General features: G+C 44.0%; 1 protein-coding gene across 1 annotated transcript in view; it reads right to left on the bottom strand.

The window, feature by feature from the left end:
• Positions 1 to 14298, bottom strand: part of MCF2L2 (MCF.2 cell line derived transforming sequence-like 2) — a gene marked incomplete at both ends in the record, with an annotated part of 155881 nt that overhangs the window by 12176 nt on the left and 129407 nt on the right. The window contains 5 exons of the mRNA XM_082319538.1: positions 1348 to 1443; positions 6445 to 6554; positions 9662 to 9734; positions 12966 to 13044; positions 13469 to 13561. Coding sequence (XP_082175664.1) covers positions 1348 to 1443; positions 6445 to 6554; positions 9662 to 9734; positions 12966 to 13044; positions 13469 to 13561 — 451 coding nt within the window. The remainder of the gene's footprint in view (positions 1 to 1347; positions 1444 to 6444; positions 6555 to 9661; positions 9735 to 12965; positions 13045 to 13468; positions 13562 to 14298) is intronic.

The raw sequence follows: 14298 nt of genomic DNA, 5'->3' as shown, positions 1-14298 counted from the left end.
CAAATAATCTAGGCTATTTGCCAACTGGTTTCCTCCAGGTCAGGACCAGATTAGCGACTGAACAGCACGAGAAAGTGAAATGGGACATCGTAATGGAGGTGCTTCACGGGAATCTCAAGTAACCAGCCCCAGCAAGTCTTTGAGCTGAGAGTGCCTACAGCTTAGGGGGTATGAACTCTTCTGAACTGTGCTTTGCTGTCTGGAACACAGAATGACTGAATAAAATGCAAGACATTTCACAGGACAAGAAAAATTCAGATAAAAGAGCAAAAGTGTCCCAAACCAAAACTGCAGATCCAAATCACCTGAATTACTGCATTTCCGAAATCTGTATTTTGTAATTGATTCCCCCAAGTCACCGGATCCGAAAAACACTCCCTTTTTTGTACTCAGAACATTGAACTGGTTTGTCCATCTTGGATCTTGCTACCAAGTGCAGCTTTAACCTCGCAGCCAGAATCTTATGGCTGCTCTGGCCCTTGGTGTACTCTCATCTACTTTATAACACTGTAATCGTTATTCCTTCATCTTCCTTCTTCCTCCTTTGATGCTGACCATCTCCATCACTGCACACTAACCCTTTGTCTCACGGAAGAAATACAATGTGTCAGAACAGGAGAAAAGTCTCATAATAACAATAAAAAGAGTAATTACATTATCTTTTCAGAAAGTAATTGCGAATAGTCATTCAATTTCATTTCTATTCACATTTCTTTCTTTCCTCTAAAGTCTCTTCCTTGCACAGCCATCACAGGAACATGCAATGCTCTCTACTCATGGATAGTAAGTGTCTTCTAAACATTTATGCACAAAGACTCAGAACACACCATTTTACAGTGTCATATAACATAATTAAGTAGAAATGGTAATAAACCCCAGATCTTCTGAATTCCATTTCCTCAGTGTCACACTAGGCCATGGCTGAGCAACATTTGAAAAAACAAAGAGGTCCAACCAATGAACAATTTAACACACAAAAACCTCATGTAGCACAACACAACGATACCCTTCCCTTCAAGCCAGTAAACTGCTGAAAGAAGTTAGGCTGGTGGTTTAAAACATGTTCACGCTTTGGCCCTTGAGAGAAACTGGAAATAAACATTACTTGCACTGTGCACCAGTAAAAGATCCAGACAGTCAACTCAAATGTTGCCTTGCCAACACTGCCGTGGGGTAACAGCATCTTTGAGAAGAGCCGCCATACGTGTGTATCAGACAGGAGCATTTTGGTGAGAAGCGGCAGCACTTTAGGAAATAGTGATGGATGGCACTATGGGATGGAGAGAACATTGTGGGAGCGCAGGAGACAGATGGCCAGAGACCAAATGCTGCATGGGGTGATTTTACCTTTGGGTGGAGCTCTGCGGTTGGAAAGACCTTGCAATGTGAATCGCTTTCTAGCAAGCGCTGTGCGCTCAAGGTTAAGGCTGGTGGAAGCATCAACTAGGAGAGAGAGGGAAAGGGAAGAGAAATAAGGAAGGAAGGGTCAGCTGTTCAGCATATGGGAAAGGAAAGGTTAGCACTGGATGACAACTTAAAATAAATAAATAAATTTTGATTCAGTTCAAGCCTGAGCAAGAGCTAATCAATTAGAAAGGTGACATGAGGTCAGGGTGATTAAAACAGCTGAGCCAAACAGAGCCCCTGGGCTGAGTTTGGCTCACGGCGTTTTAATGGAGAACAGCAACACAAAACCAAAGAGAAACAGGTGAAGGGATGTAGCTGTCATCAAAGGAAAATACAATTTAGCAGCAAGCTCATTAAAAAGGATCTAGTGCCTTTTACTATGCAAACACATCGTTGTGGTTGGAACGGCAAGGTTGTAGGGTGAAATAAGAGAAGCAGCCCTGCAGTGCAGGATACATACAGACAGCAAGTGACGCGAGCACTCCCACTTCTGCTAACCACTACTAGCACTGAAGAGTCCGCCGTCATCGGCCCTGTGGCTGATACGCTCCCAGCCTTACCGGCTGAAGTCTTTCTAACAGCCTCTGAAGCTGGCATATAGTCATGCATTTGATCTCACGATTCGCTGGGATATAAGGAGTGCCATGCCAGGAAAGCTTACTTGCCAGGCTCCCATGTGAATAAGCCAGCCATGCCGCCTGACAGTGGCCTTTATAGAGATAAGTAACAGATGGATTTGGGTCCCGAGACTCTGGGTTTGAAAGATACTCAGTTATTTGCATTGCAGGGAAGAGGTGGACCTAGATCAGACCCCCGGATCCATGCATTCCTGCCAAATTCTGCATCTGCCCCTTTCTTTGTGTGGGCAGGTAGCACGCAGAAGGTTTATAGCAAAGGAGCAGGAGAAAAGCCACGTGTTGGCTGCCTGGTTCTGTGCCTTAGGATTTAACCACTAGCTTTCTCCTCCTCTTTATTTCATACACTGCCAAGTGAAAATTATTAGAGGCATAAAGGAAGACCAGAAGTACAAAGGGAACATGAAGAGACAGTGAATCCACACCGATGGACAAGCAACAGACAGACAAGCTGTGCTTCCAAAGGCAAGCGCATCCCATCACTTCCTGATTTGCAGCCAGGATCCGAGGTGCCTGCGTGCGCAGGAGGGTGTGACCTGAACAGATTTTAACTACGCAGAAGTATGATGTCGGTGTGGTCCAGCTCCTTCCAGCCAGTGGCCTGACGCCAGCTTTGGGCCAGGCGGGTGCATCTGGTGAGCAACTGCGACCAAGCAGTGGTTTCAGCTGTGGGGCTGCCCGCAGCTGCACTGGGAAGTGTGCAGCTTTCGGACTGCCTGTCTTGGCCTAAAAGCCATTCCCTGCCATGGCTGCTCCCACTGCCAGGCAACCTTTGTAAAGATACTGTAGCTTATAAAGAATCCAGAAACTGGTATATTTACTTTCTGTCTGCATGGAGCAAAAAAATCCATAGTATTTGATTATCACAGAGTCATGCAGCAAGTACAACAGTGCATGTGTACAGGGGGAGGGTTTCTCTGCTAGTTCTTCAGCTATGCAATTATACCGCTTCACCGACAGACCCCGTAGGATTTCACAAGTCCCCACAGCTTCCCAGCACCAGCCAATCATTAGAGACTGGTCTCTAAAGACACGTTGTCTCCATTTGAGTTATTTCAAACCTTTTCCTTCATTCTGCAGGTATACCAAATAACCCTACAAACCATTTCTAAACATAATAAGGACTAGGTCCTGACGGGCGACAGGTTGCACATGAGCCCGCAATGCATATTTGTGGCAAAAGCAGCCAACGGCCTCCTGGGCTGCATTAGGCAGAGCCTTGCCAGCAGGTCTGGGGAGGTGATGCTTCCCCTCTGCTCAGCACAAGCGAGACAAACCTGGAGCGCTGTGACCTGTCCTGGGCTCCCCAGTACGAGAGAGACACGGACATACTTGAGTGAATCCAGCGAAAGGCCATGAAGGTGATTAAGGGATTGCAGGAGCTGGCATGAGGAGAAAGGTGGAATTGTTCAGCTTGGAGAAGAAAAGGCTCAGGGGGATCTTATCAATATATATAAATTCCTGATGGGAGCAAGTAAAGAAAATGGAGCCAGATGCTTGTCAGTGGAGCGCAGTGACAGGATGAGAGGCAATGGGCACAAATTGACATACAGGAAATTCTATTTAAAATTTTGCTGTGAAGGTGGTTAAAGACTGGGACAGCGTCCCCAGGGTGGTTGTGGAGTCTCCACCCTTGGAGATATTCAGAACCCAACTGGACACAGCCCTGAGAAACTCACTCCACTGACCCTGCTTTGAGCGGGGTGGTTAGACTAGGTGGTCTCCAGAGGTTCCTGCAGGACTTGGCTCCCATATAGCTTCAAGTCAGTGAATCTACCAATCGGGTCCACACAAAATACTGTTTATATGTAGATAACTCAATCACAGGCACTTAGCCGTAAGAATAATGAAACTGAAATAGCTTGACAACAGTGCCCTCCCCCTCTGTACTATAGAAAGAAAACAATATTTTAAAATAATCTGTGTTCAGATGAACTACATAGATATTGGGAATATTACCGTCAGTAGGTGGCACAAAAGAGACAGTTTTGGCAGAGAACCAGACTCCATGCTGCTTGCGTACTGCAGACTAGCCCAGCCATGCCCTCCCCAGAGGGCTGCCGCACGATTCCTCTGCACCTTTGAAAGCAGGACCTAACTGTACATTTTTAAGACGAGTTCAGTCCCTGCAGAGTCCCAGCTAGAGGCTGTGGTGCCTCACGGGGACACAAATTAAAGTTTTGGGCTCTACAGAGGGCCCTGGCCAGGCTGGATTGATGGGCCCAGGCCAACTGTGTGAGGGTCAACAAGACTGAGTGCCAGGTCCTGCACTTGGGGCACAACAACCCCAGGCACCGCTGCAGGCGTGGGCAAGAGGTATTCCTGGAGGCATTTAAAAGACGGGTAGACGTGGTGCTTGAGGACATGGTGGACTTGGCAGTGCTAGGTTAACGGTTGGACTCAATGATCTTAAGGGTCTTCTCCAACCTTAACGATTCTGTGATTCTAAGAGTGGCTGGGAGCTGCCCGGCGGGAAAGGGCCTGGGGGTGCTGGTCGACAGCCCCTGAACATGAGCCAGCGGTGTGCCCAGGTGGCCAAGAGGGCCAGTGGCATCCTGGCTCGTATCAGGAACGGTGTGGCCAGCAGGAGCAGGGCAGGGATGGTCCCCCTGCGCTGGGCACTGGTGAGGCCGCCCCTCGAATGCTGTGCTCAGCGCTGGGCCCCGCACCCCAAGGCGGCCATGGAGGGGCTGGAGCGTGGCCAGAGCAGGGCAGCGAGGCTGGGGCAGGGGCTGGAGCACAAGGCTGGGGAGGAGCGGCTGGGGGAGCTGGGGGGGCTCAGCCTGGAGAAGAGGAGGCTGAGGGGAGCCCTCATCGCTCTCTGCAACGGCCTGAAAGGAGGCTGGAGCCGGGGGGGTCGGTCTCTGCTCCCCAGGAACAAGCGATGGGACGAGAGGGAACGGCCTCAAGCTGCGCCAGGGCAGGGTTGGGTTGGGTATTAGGAAAAATTTCTTCATGGGGAGAGCGGTCAGGCCCTGGCCCAGGCTGCCCAGGGCAGGGGCTGAGTCCCCATCCCTGGGGAGATTTAAAAGCTGGGTAGACGTGGTGCCTGGGGACATGGTTTAGTGGTGGCCTTGGCAGTGCTGGGTTAGCGGTTGGACTCGATCTTAACGGGCTTTTCCAACTGAAATGCTTCTATGATCTATGACATCTAGAGCCAGTTAGCTCTTCCGCTGGCTCTCCGCGCAGCGCGCTGGGCAGGCCAGGGTGCACACGCACGCCCTGAATCCCACAAGAGAAGTGACTCACTGCTCGGCTCTGCAGAGCAGCCGCATACCAGAGGACGAGGGGGCTCTCGGCTGAGCGAGCAGGAATTACGGCGAGAGCCCTGAGGAGCTCGTCATGGGAAAGCAGAAGGCAGAAGAATGAAAACCAGCATATACGGTGATCCCCGTTCCCACACTCTCGTGTAAGTTGGACCAGTTAGAAACCACCAATAATTTTCCTGGAAAATTTTTTTTAAAATAGGGTTTATGAATTTTAAATGCTTTTCAACTTTTTTTTTATTTTAAAAAAATCATATTTTTAAAAAACAAATTTTTACTGAAACAGGTTTTTAATTAATAAAGTTGGATTTTTTAAGGAAGAATCCATAACTTTCTCCCCAGAATGAAAACTTATTGCAATGAAAAATCTTCTGGTGAATAGCCTATTTTTCAAAGAAAAAAATATTCAACATTTTTTTACCATCTCTGTTTATAAAGGGGCCTGCTGTTACTTTAAGCCTGATTTGAACATTCCTCTCTTCTTTTAAGTCATCACAATTTTCTTTTTTATATTTTTAGAAAGGTCATTGCTTTAACATTTCACAATACTACCTAAAAGAGAAACTGATGTTGAAAGATTTTCTATTCCTGCTACTGCCACATGACATCCAGTTTCATTTTCGTGTTCATTTTAACCTACATTGTACAGAATACATCTATTGTATTTATGGCCTCAAATAACGGAGGGACTTTCAGTGATCACGTGCATTTATTTACTATACACTAGAGGGGAACCTATACACAGAGGAGGCAAAAAATCTCTTTGACATAAAGCAAGGAAATTTGTTAGCAAAGTCCATTGACAATCTTAAAATTAAATATGGCTAGAAACCAACTTAGCTAGTATATAGAAAGTTAAAATACACATACTATCCCCCCCAAATTCTGGTTAAAAAAAAAAGTTGTATAAAGAGTGCTGTAATGCATCAAAACTCAGACTTAAAAAATCCTAAACTGGTAACACTTTTTGGTGTTCAAGAAGTTTCATGGTACAGTCACTCAGCTTTGTAGCATTTTTTTTTATGTGGGGTTTAAACAACATACATTTAAAGTATCCTATCAAACTCTAGAAATGAGTGTGCAAAAATAAAAATATTACCCTTGGGAAGCAAAAAGCTCTGTGTCAGAACTCCTACCTCTCTTTTGTCTGGAGCTGGGACTGGAATTCCTGTTTTTGTTGTTAGATGCTTCCACATTTGATGTCTCAGATTTGTTTTCATATATACTTGATGACTTCCTGCTATACCTTTGGACAAAAAAAATACAAAAATAGTTACATTCCTGCTTAATACCTAACTGAGCACTAAGCATTCTTTCTCACCCTCAGATATGGAAGCCTAAGGAATAAAAGGCAAGTTTTAAAATTGTGTGCACTACAAATTCTGCATCTGTCTAGGCAGGTACGGTGGAAAAAGCCATTCTAGCCCCCGCCTCCTTTCCACACCACACAGTAGGGGATGTCCTTAGTGAGAGCTGAGCAGGGAAAAATGGAGGAACAAACTGGTTAAGTCTGCACAAGCTCCTTTTGCAAGTCCAACAGATCTGGAAGGAAGGGGTAGGAAACCAGATTAGAAAAGAGGACCCCAGTTTTCCATCCTTTGCAGCATAGGTCTATTTGACTCCAGGAGAGAAAGGGGTACTGGGTGGTCACGTAGAGGTCATACCATGCGGAGAGGAACATATGGATTCCACTGGCTCCAGGATCTCCCAACTTCTGTTTCTTTTGCTCTTTGAAAACATGAATCCAAGGGGATTTCCCTATCTACAGCTGAACCACAGAGGAGGGGATCCATCTCGCCAGGTCTGCACAGGTACCGGCCTTGCCGCCTGTAATGGGAATGACCCCCTGCCCCAGGTCTGTAGGACATCCGAGCTGCAAGATCCTCTCAGGGTTCTTATCCTCATGGTTTTGCAGACGTCTGGTGGTGTGAGTGTTGGACTGTTATCCTTGGCAGACTGAATGTTCCACACATTTCATTACATCTACACACCTGAAATACTCTTTCCCAAAATGCTCGTTATTAACATGTATCAGCAATTACATCGCTGTTTACAATTAACGTATGAACTGTTACACCTAACAGTCATAGGGTTTGTCTTGCTGTAAGGCAAGGTCCAAGGTATCATTAAAAACTTAAAAACATTTGGAATACTGGAGATCTGTGAATACCTTTTATAACTACAAGGCAGCCTGGGACTCATTGTTTTGTATTTGAACCTCTGACCTGTTTCTGATGGAACCTCAACAGAGGTCTCTGTTACCTCCTGTACTAAATCAAAATGTCATTTTGCAGCCTCATGTCAGGTACAAAATGGGGATCGAAATAAATATGGGAACAAATCCAAAGCACAGTCACATTTCCTTATTCTTTTTCCTCTGTTCCTTCCCAGGTAGGCTGAGATAACTATAAAACACGCAGCATCTATGTGCACAGGATATTTTTGCATGGCTGTATGACTGAATCGGTCATTTCCAAGACAGCAGATAGTTAAGCAGTTCGAACAATAGTCTATTTAAGTTTCATATGTTTAAACAGATTAGAAAACAATACAAAGGGATCATTTCATTATCACTGAAATGCAGCAGCCATCCCTTGAGAGAGATACAGCAGCAATAGATACCACAGGGCATCTCATTTTAGGATTAAACACTGAAACTTTGGGGAATACTTTACAGAGAGAGAATTTAAATAGATTGAACAGGACTTAGGGACATTCAGTCGCTGCCTGCATTAAGGGCACCGGCTCTAAGTGTCTCTTTTGGAGACACCTCAGCTCCAGTCCTGAGTCAGCCCAGCCCTGCCCTGTCTCATGGAACTGCAGCCCCAAGCGCTGTGATGGCATATAAACAAGTGAAGGAGATAGCCTTTGTCATTGAACGGATATGGCTCGCGGACGGGAGAGTGTCCTGCAAACAGATTTCCCCAAGGTCACAGTACAGGTTTGACAATTCCCAATAAACACCAGAGTCACTGTTACGCATGGGCAACCCAGGAGAGGGTGCCTATTGGTTAGATAAAACCTCAGTAATTAATTAGCCTCCGACCACTGGCAGAGCACTGATGATACTGCTTGCTCTTTAGCTAATACTATCTATCGCTGGCTTACTTCTAGCACCTTTCACAACTGGGGCTGCTCACTCATGTCAGTCATAAATACGGACTGCGCCCATGTGGGTGGCTATCACAAAGTCTAGCTTCTTCCTTCTTCTCCTGGCCTCCACCCAGCATCCCAAAACAGGCTGCAGAAGAGGCTCCACAGGCTGAGAATTCTGGATCCACTACTTCACATCAGCCAGTGCAAAGCCACCTCGTGCTGCAATTCCCCTGTCTGTGCTTCTCTCCGAGACACACATTACAGGCAATCGAGGTGGCCTCAGTTTATAATAGCCAACAGGACACTCTCTACTTTGTTCCATTCATGAAAGCCCAGGGCTTTGTTCTTTCATAAAGCCTTACCGTAGTCTTCCCGACCTTATAATAACCCAGCATTTGGAGCAGAAGCATCTGACCTCTCCTCTTCTCTGGCATAGTTGGCAGAGTGAGGACAACAAGCACTTCATTTTTCCTTTGGTTTAATCCACTCTAGGACAAATAGCTAATCACATGGCCTTTCTTCCTGGAGTTAATTAAGTTTCTGTTGACATACTCTGTCTATAATTTCTGCTCTGAAAATTCTCACTTTAAGAGCCTTATAAGAGGGACATACATCTGGATTGATTTGAAACATTTTTGTGATTGCATTTCATGTTTCACTGGAATAATTTTCTCCTATCCCCAAGGTGGTTTTGCTGAAAGATTTTCACCCTTAAACCTTTTCAGCTTAAACCTTAAACAAAGCAAATGTAACGAAGCCTAGAGAAAACATGATGCAGGATTAACGGCACTGCATCTGTTTAAAATTTCTTGCATCGAGTTGTACAACTCTCAAAGGCTGGCTGTGTTACCTAGGATCTCTTGGTTTCATTGATCCTGCTAAAATTTTAAAATGGTATCCCATGCCAACTCGCATTAAACTTCCCCAGCAATTGGGTCATTACAAAAATTTGCTGACAGCTCAATCTAACATCCTGGAAATGTTCCAATACATTTTGTCTAAACTTGACTTAATCCAGAGCATATCGTTCTTTTGCAAAACGAAATTATCATCTTTGAAATGAATTCTGCATTGTGATTTTTAGTTTCTCCATGAGCAAAACCCTTAACTGCATTTACATGTCTTTAAAGAATTTGAAGACAATCAAATAAGTTCATACTCAGGAAGCTAAACACAGAAAACCAAGAATTCATGTACTGCAAAAGCACAAAGGCAAGACAAAACATGGCCCTGATATGCCATGATAGCTGTGGTTACCTGCTTGCATTGGAGGAATCCATTGGTGCATGGTATACACTCTCGGTGATTCTTTGGTGCAGTTGACTTGCTTCTGTTAAAGAAAAAGTAAAAAGAAATTGCTCCATATTGTTTAAGTTGCTTCCTTGTTTGCCTAGAAGGTGAGAGAGAGAGAGAAATAGGAAAGGAGACATTTTGACTGCTGCTGCAATCAAAATGGAATACTCATACTTGAAGAGAAAGGCTTACGGTGATCTTAAAGGCCAAAAACTTAGCTCACCCAAACAGCTCTTCTACCTATATTTTTTCAGTGCAGAAGAAATTTCTTCCCCTACCACCTTCTCTTTCCTCTGTACCTCTTCCTAGCTCGCTGCACAACTTTGATCTAGGGAATGGACATATTGGCATTTTTCCCAGAATACAAGTTTTGTGGCTCACAGCTTTTTTCTGGATTTAGCAACACATGCACATCAGTCCTTTTGTACACACAGCCATGTAGCAGAAAATATCCCCATCCCTCTGAAGAATGCTCTTGCTCAGCATCCTGGTCAAACAGCAGTAATGGAATGTTATTCAGATGCCATTTGTTCACTCTTTTTGCATAGCTGCAAGGTAGCAGCAGACTCATTTGTGCCTATGTCCAGTAACTGCTGAGTGGAGAAAGATGATGAGAAAGATGCTGACAATCTGGTTTTCAGGGCCAGGAGCGTCAGACACTGAGAAGTGAGGAGGCAATGGAAGGAACTGCTTTCAGACTCTCAGATTGCTGAGATCCTGGGGCTATTTCACTCTGGAAGAAGAGGAAGCTCCAGTCAATGAAAGGAGAACAGACAAAGGGACAAAGGCAGCACTGGAAGATTAAACTTAACAAAGTCGTTTGTGGGTGGGAATGCTGGGAGAAAGGAGCACTCTGGGTGGGGAGTTGGAAGTAGCTCCATTCCTGGTTTTGGCAACTGATTCACAGCCTTGCACAAATCTCTTAAGCTGCATCCATAATTCCTTTTCCGGCAAGAGACAATTATGGTCTTTGGTATCAACAGATCAAGGTGTTGCCCAAAGCCTTGTTAGCATTCCATGCTCACTGCAGTACACACAGGGGCTGTATATACACTAAGTGTTTGGACACTAATGACCCATATGTTAAATGTATTTATCACATACCTTTGGCCACCTTCTTTGCCCTTTACTCACTCATTCACCTCAGCTGGTTCCTTCCAACATTCCAACCCCCTGTGCAACTCCTAACAGCAGTCATTAAAAACAGCCCAGGCAAACAAATGTCTCCCTTCTCTCATTACAACACACAGTTGGAGAAATACCCAGTCTTGAATTAAGCTTGAATTAAGGCCTCTTCTTTCATGAGTCATTGGAAATAGAAACAACTGTTTAAAACCACAGGACAAAGCATTTGCTTCCTGCCGTCAGTATTGTAATAAGGGCTTTGATTCCTGCAGCCAGTTGGTAAAAGGCAATGGGAAGAGTTGCAATAGCATATAAGATACAATTTCTGCCCTCTGGCTGCTGTTCTGCTGGATTCACAATGAAGGAAAGCTTGACTTTGCTCCTAGAGTAGGATGAATGTCATCCTTGGATGTTCTCAAGACCAGACTGGATAAAGTCTTGAGTAACCTGGTCTGACCAATAACTGACTCTGCTTTGAGCAGGACGTTGGACTATGATGTCCTGAGGTCCCTTGAAACCCGAAACATTCTGGGATCCTATGATCTTAAGGCAAAACAATAAAGAATATAAAAATATAAATGTTTTCAAAAACTTTACGTCTTGATTCCTGCATAGTTTTTTCTGGAAAATGCATAGTAACTCTAGCATACAGGTCTTGTATGCTACAAAGATTTCACAAATGCTCATCTGGGTGACATACAAGCTTCATTTTCTTTGCCTAGAAACACGCATGGAGGATTAGCACTCTATCCTATTAAACACATACATTTTCTCCATAAGCTACTCTTCTCTTCTGTGGTAGCCTAAGTAAAGCCAGCTTTTATACTTCAGAAGTAAATATTGCAAACCATATCAGAGAGTCCCTAGATCAAGTCCTGAAACTGCACTGATAAGAATCTTGAGTTATTTTCTTAGCAGTTCCTGCTGAACTGACCACAGTGAAATTCAGAATAAAAACAAGAGAGGATGAGGACAAGAATAGTAACAAAAGACCTGAGTAGTAAGCATTGTAAATAAGTATATTGTTATGGGTTGGATTAAATTGCTGAGGCTGATGTACCTAGTTGTTTCCCTCCACTTAAGGAGGCTGTGAGAACTCATTGGCTTTGTGAAACAGACACTTAAAATGGGTGACCTCTAAAGTTAAAGCACAGGCACAGGTTTCCACCTAGGACAAAGTCTGCTTAGGAATCTGAAGGACGTGGGTGGAGAGGCTTTGCTTGCATTGCTTAAAGAGAGGTGTGTGTATGAGAGAAGCAGAAAATGACAGGTCAAGGTGAGAAGCAATTCCAGGGCCCAGGAAAAGTCTGTGTTGGACACAGCCATGTTTTTTTGTCCTAAGAGAGCCTGGAAAATGGCTTTTGGGACTCTGTACATTCTTGTTCATAAATATAATAGTATCTCAGATAGTAAGAGTACATAGGGATGAAAGCTATCTCGAATAACCTCACTGAATTTTGTCTGTCTTGGGTTCAATATCTTACATTAAAAAGGGTGTCATTATTTTAGGTACTTATGAGGCTTCAGTCATTCATGTGTTGAGCACGTCACAAATCACCTTCATGGTGACAACTCTGTGAGAGAGGGAAATGTCATTAATCGTGTTTTACAGGGAGGTCGCTAAGATAAAAAGATGGGAAAACTGACTGACATTTAAAACATAAAGCGGGCAACTAGATTTAAAATAAAAACCCTCCAAAACCACACAAAGCAAACCAAACAATAGGATGGAGAGGAAGAGTTGCTGTGTCCAGTCATGTATGTGGAAGGAGGTCTTTTGTGTCAGGCCTTGTGAGAAGGCACAGAGTGAAGACTGGGACCCCATCTCCTCACATGCTGATGTAAATGGATGCTTCTAGGGTTGTGTCTTGAGAGGGAGAACAGAGGAAAATCACGTTACTCAGACCGTGAATGGAATAATTGTTCGTGCCATTTCTAAAGTTCTAAGAAATTATCTTTGATCAGGACAAGGGTTTAAATCCCAGCAATGCTGCAACCACTCAACCGATCCTCGCATAGAAGACCTGTTCTTGCTGATTTCAGTGGCGGTACTAAACGGCACTGTACCCACCCCAGTTCCATGTTGTCACAGGCAGCTACAGAAGGAAGGCAACATTACCAGATCTCGCACTGTGTGTCCTACCTCGGCACGCTTCCAGTTGTCCTGTCAGCACTTTGCGAATCTCTGAAATCCAGGTGTTTTTCAGCTCAACAGAAGATGCCTGAGAACACGAGAGGAAAAGGCAAAGCAGATCTAGTTGAAGCATGCTGCCAATCACTTGGCTGCCCTGACCTACATTTGCTCTTGATTTTCCCAAGGAATGAAATACTGTGGCCATCTTTGAGCAAAGCAGAGGACGCTCTTCAAGATGGAAAAGTTACCATGAATCTAAGGTCCTGTCCCTGCTTTTCTGTCCAGCCTTCCAAGCAATTTTCCACTACTTTGTTTCCTCTTTTACCCAAAATCATGACCGTTTTCACAATGATAAATTGGTGATTTCAGTGCCAACACAACAATGGAGCTTCCAATGGCTATTGTTTCTTGAGTGTACAGGACAGTTGAAAGTCATGAAACTGAAAACTTTCTTAAAAACAATTCAATTGAAAGGCAGTATAGTCCTTGGGGAAAAAAAGGATTGTTGTTACCTGAATGATATAGACCTCTTCTCTGCCATTATACCAGATCTCAAACTTCTTGTTATCCCCTTTTACATTTTCTGTAATGCCCACAGTGCTCATCTGTTTCAAAATAGAAAAGAAGAAGCTGAAATCTGGAAAATGTCAATAGTCATTAGACTCTTTATCCTCTGAGAAGCATTTTTAAAAGGCTGCATTCATTTCTGCACCTTAGGGAGTCATTAAAAGTAAAATTCAGAACATGTTATTTCTCAACATCTAATTTATCATTCATCTTTTTGATTGTTATAGGAAAAATTAAAAAAAAATTTAGTGCTCAAAAGTAACACAAGCTAATGTCTGATCATGAGTTTATCCTCTTTTACTTTTTTGCTTGAACTGTGGGCCAGTTTTCAACCCTATCCTGGCTCTTGTCCACCTATACAAATTTTCAGCTTGAGGCAGATGGTATTTTCAGCTTGCCATCACTGACCTGTTGGGGTGGGAGAGGAAGAGGGATGGAACAGGGCTTTGTGAGATTTAATGACTCATCTGCAAATCCAGACAACACAAAATATTCGATATAGTTTCAGGAAAATTAAAAAAAGAGGTGAGCAAGGAGCTAGGTGCCTAACAAGGCAAGATGAACAAGGAACGGAAGAAAATAATTCTAGATTTCTTAAATGACAGATTCTTAACCACAATTTTGAAGTCCAGCTGCTACTATACATACCAGCTTCCCATCTTCTTCCTGTATTTGCTTATCCCCCTTGTTCTGATTTGCCTCAGCATTAGATTTGAAGATTTAAACAGCTTTGATTATGTCATCATTCCTGCTATCTCCACAGAAAGAAACTTTA

The sequence above is a fragment of the Platalea leucorodia genome (assembly GCF_965183815.1).
Source record: "Platalea leucorodia genome assembly, chromosome: 8".
Classification (NCBI taxonomy): Eukaryota; Metazoa; Chordata; class Aves; order Pelecaniformes; family Threskiornithidae; genus Platalea; species Platalea leucorodia.
The sequence above is the reverse complement of the archived record's forward strand: the minus strand, read 5'-3'. Positions and strand labels throughout refer to the sequence as shown.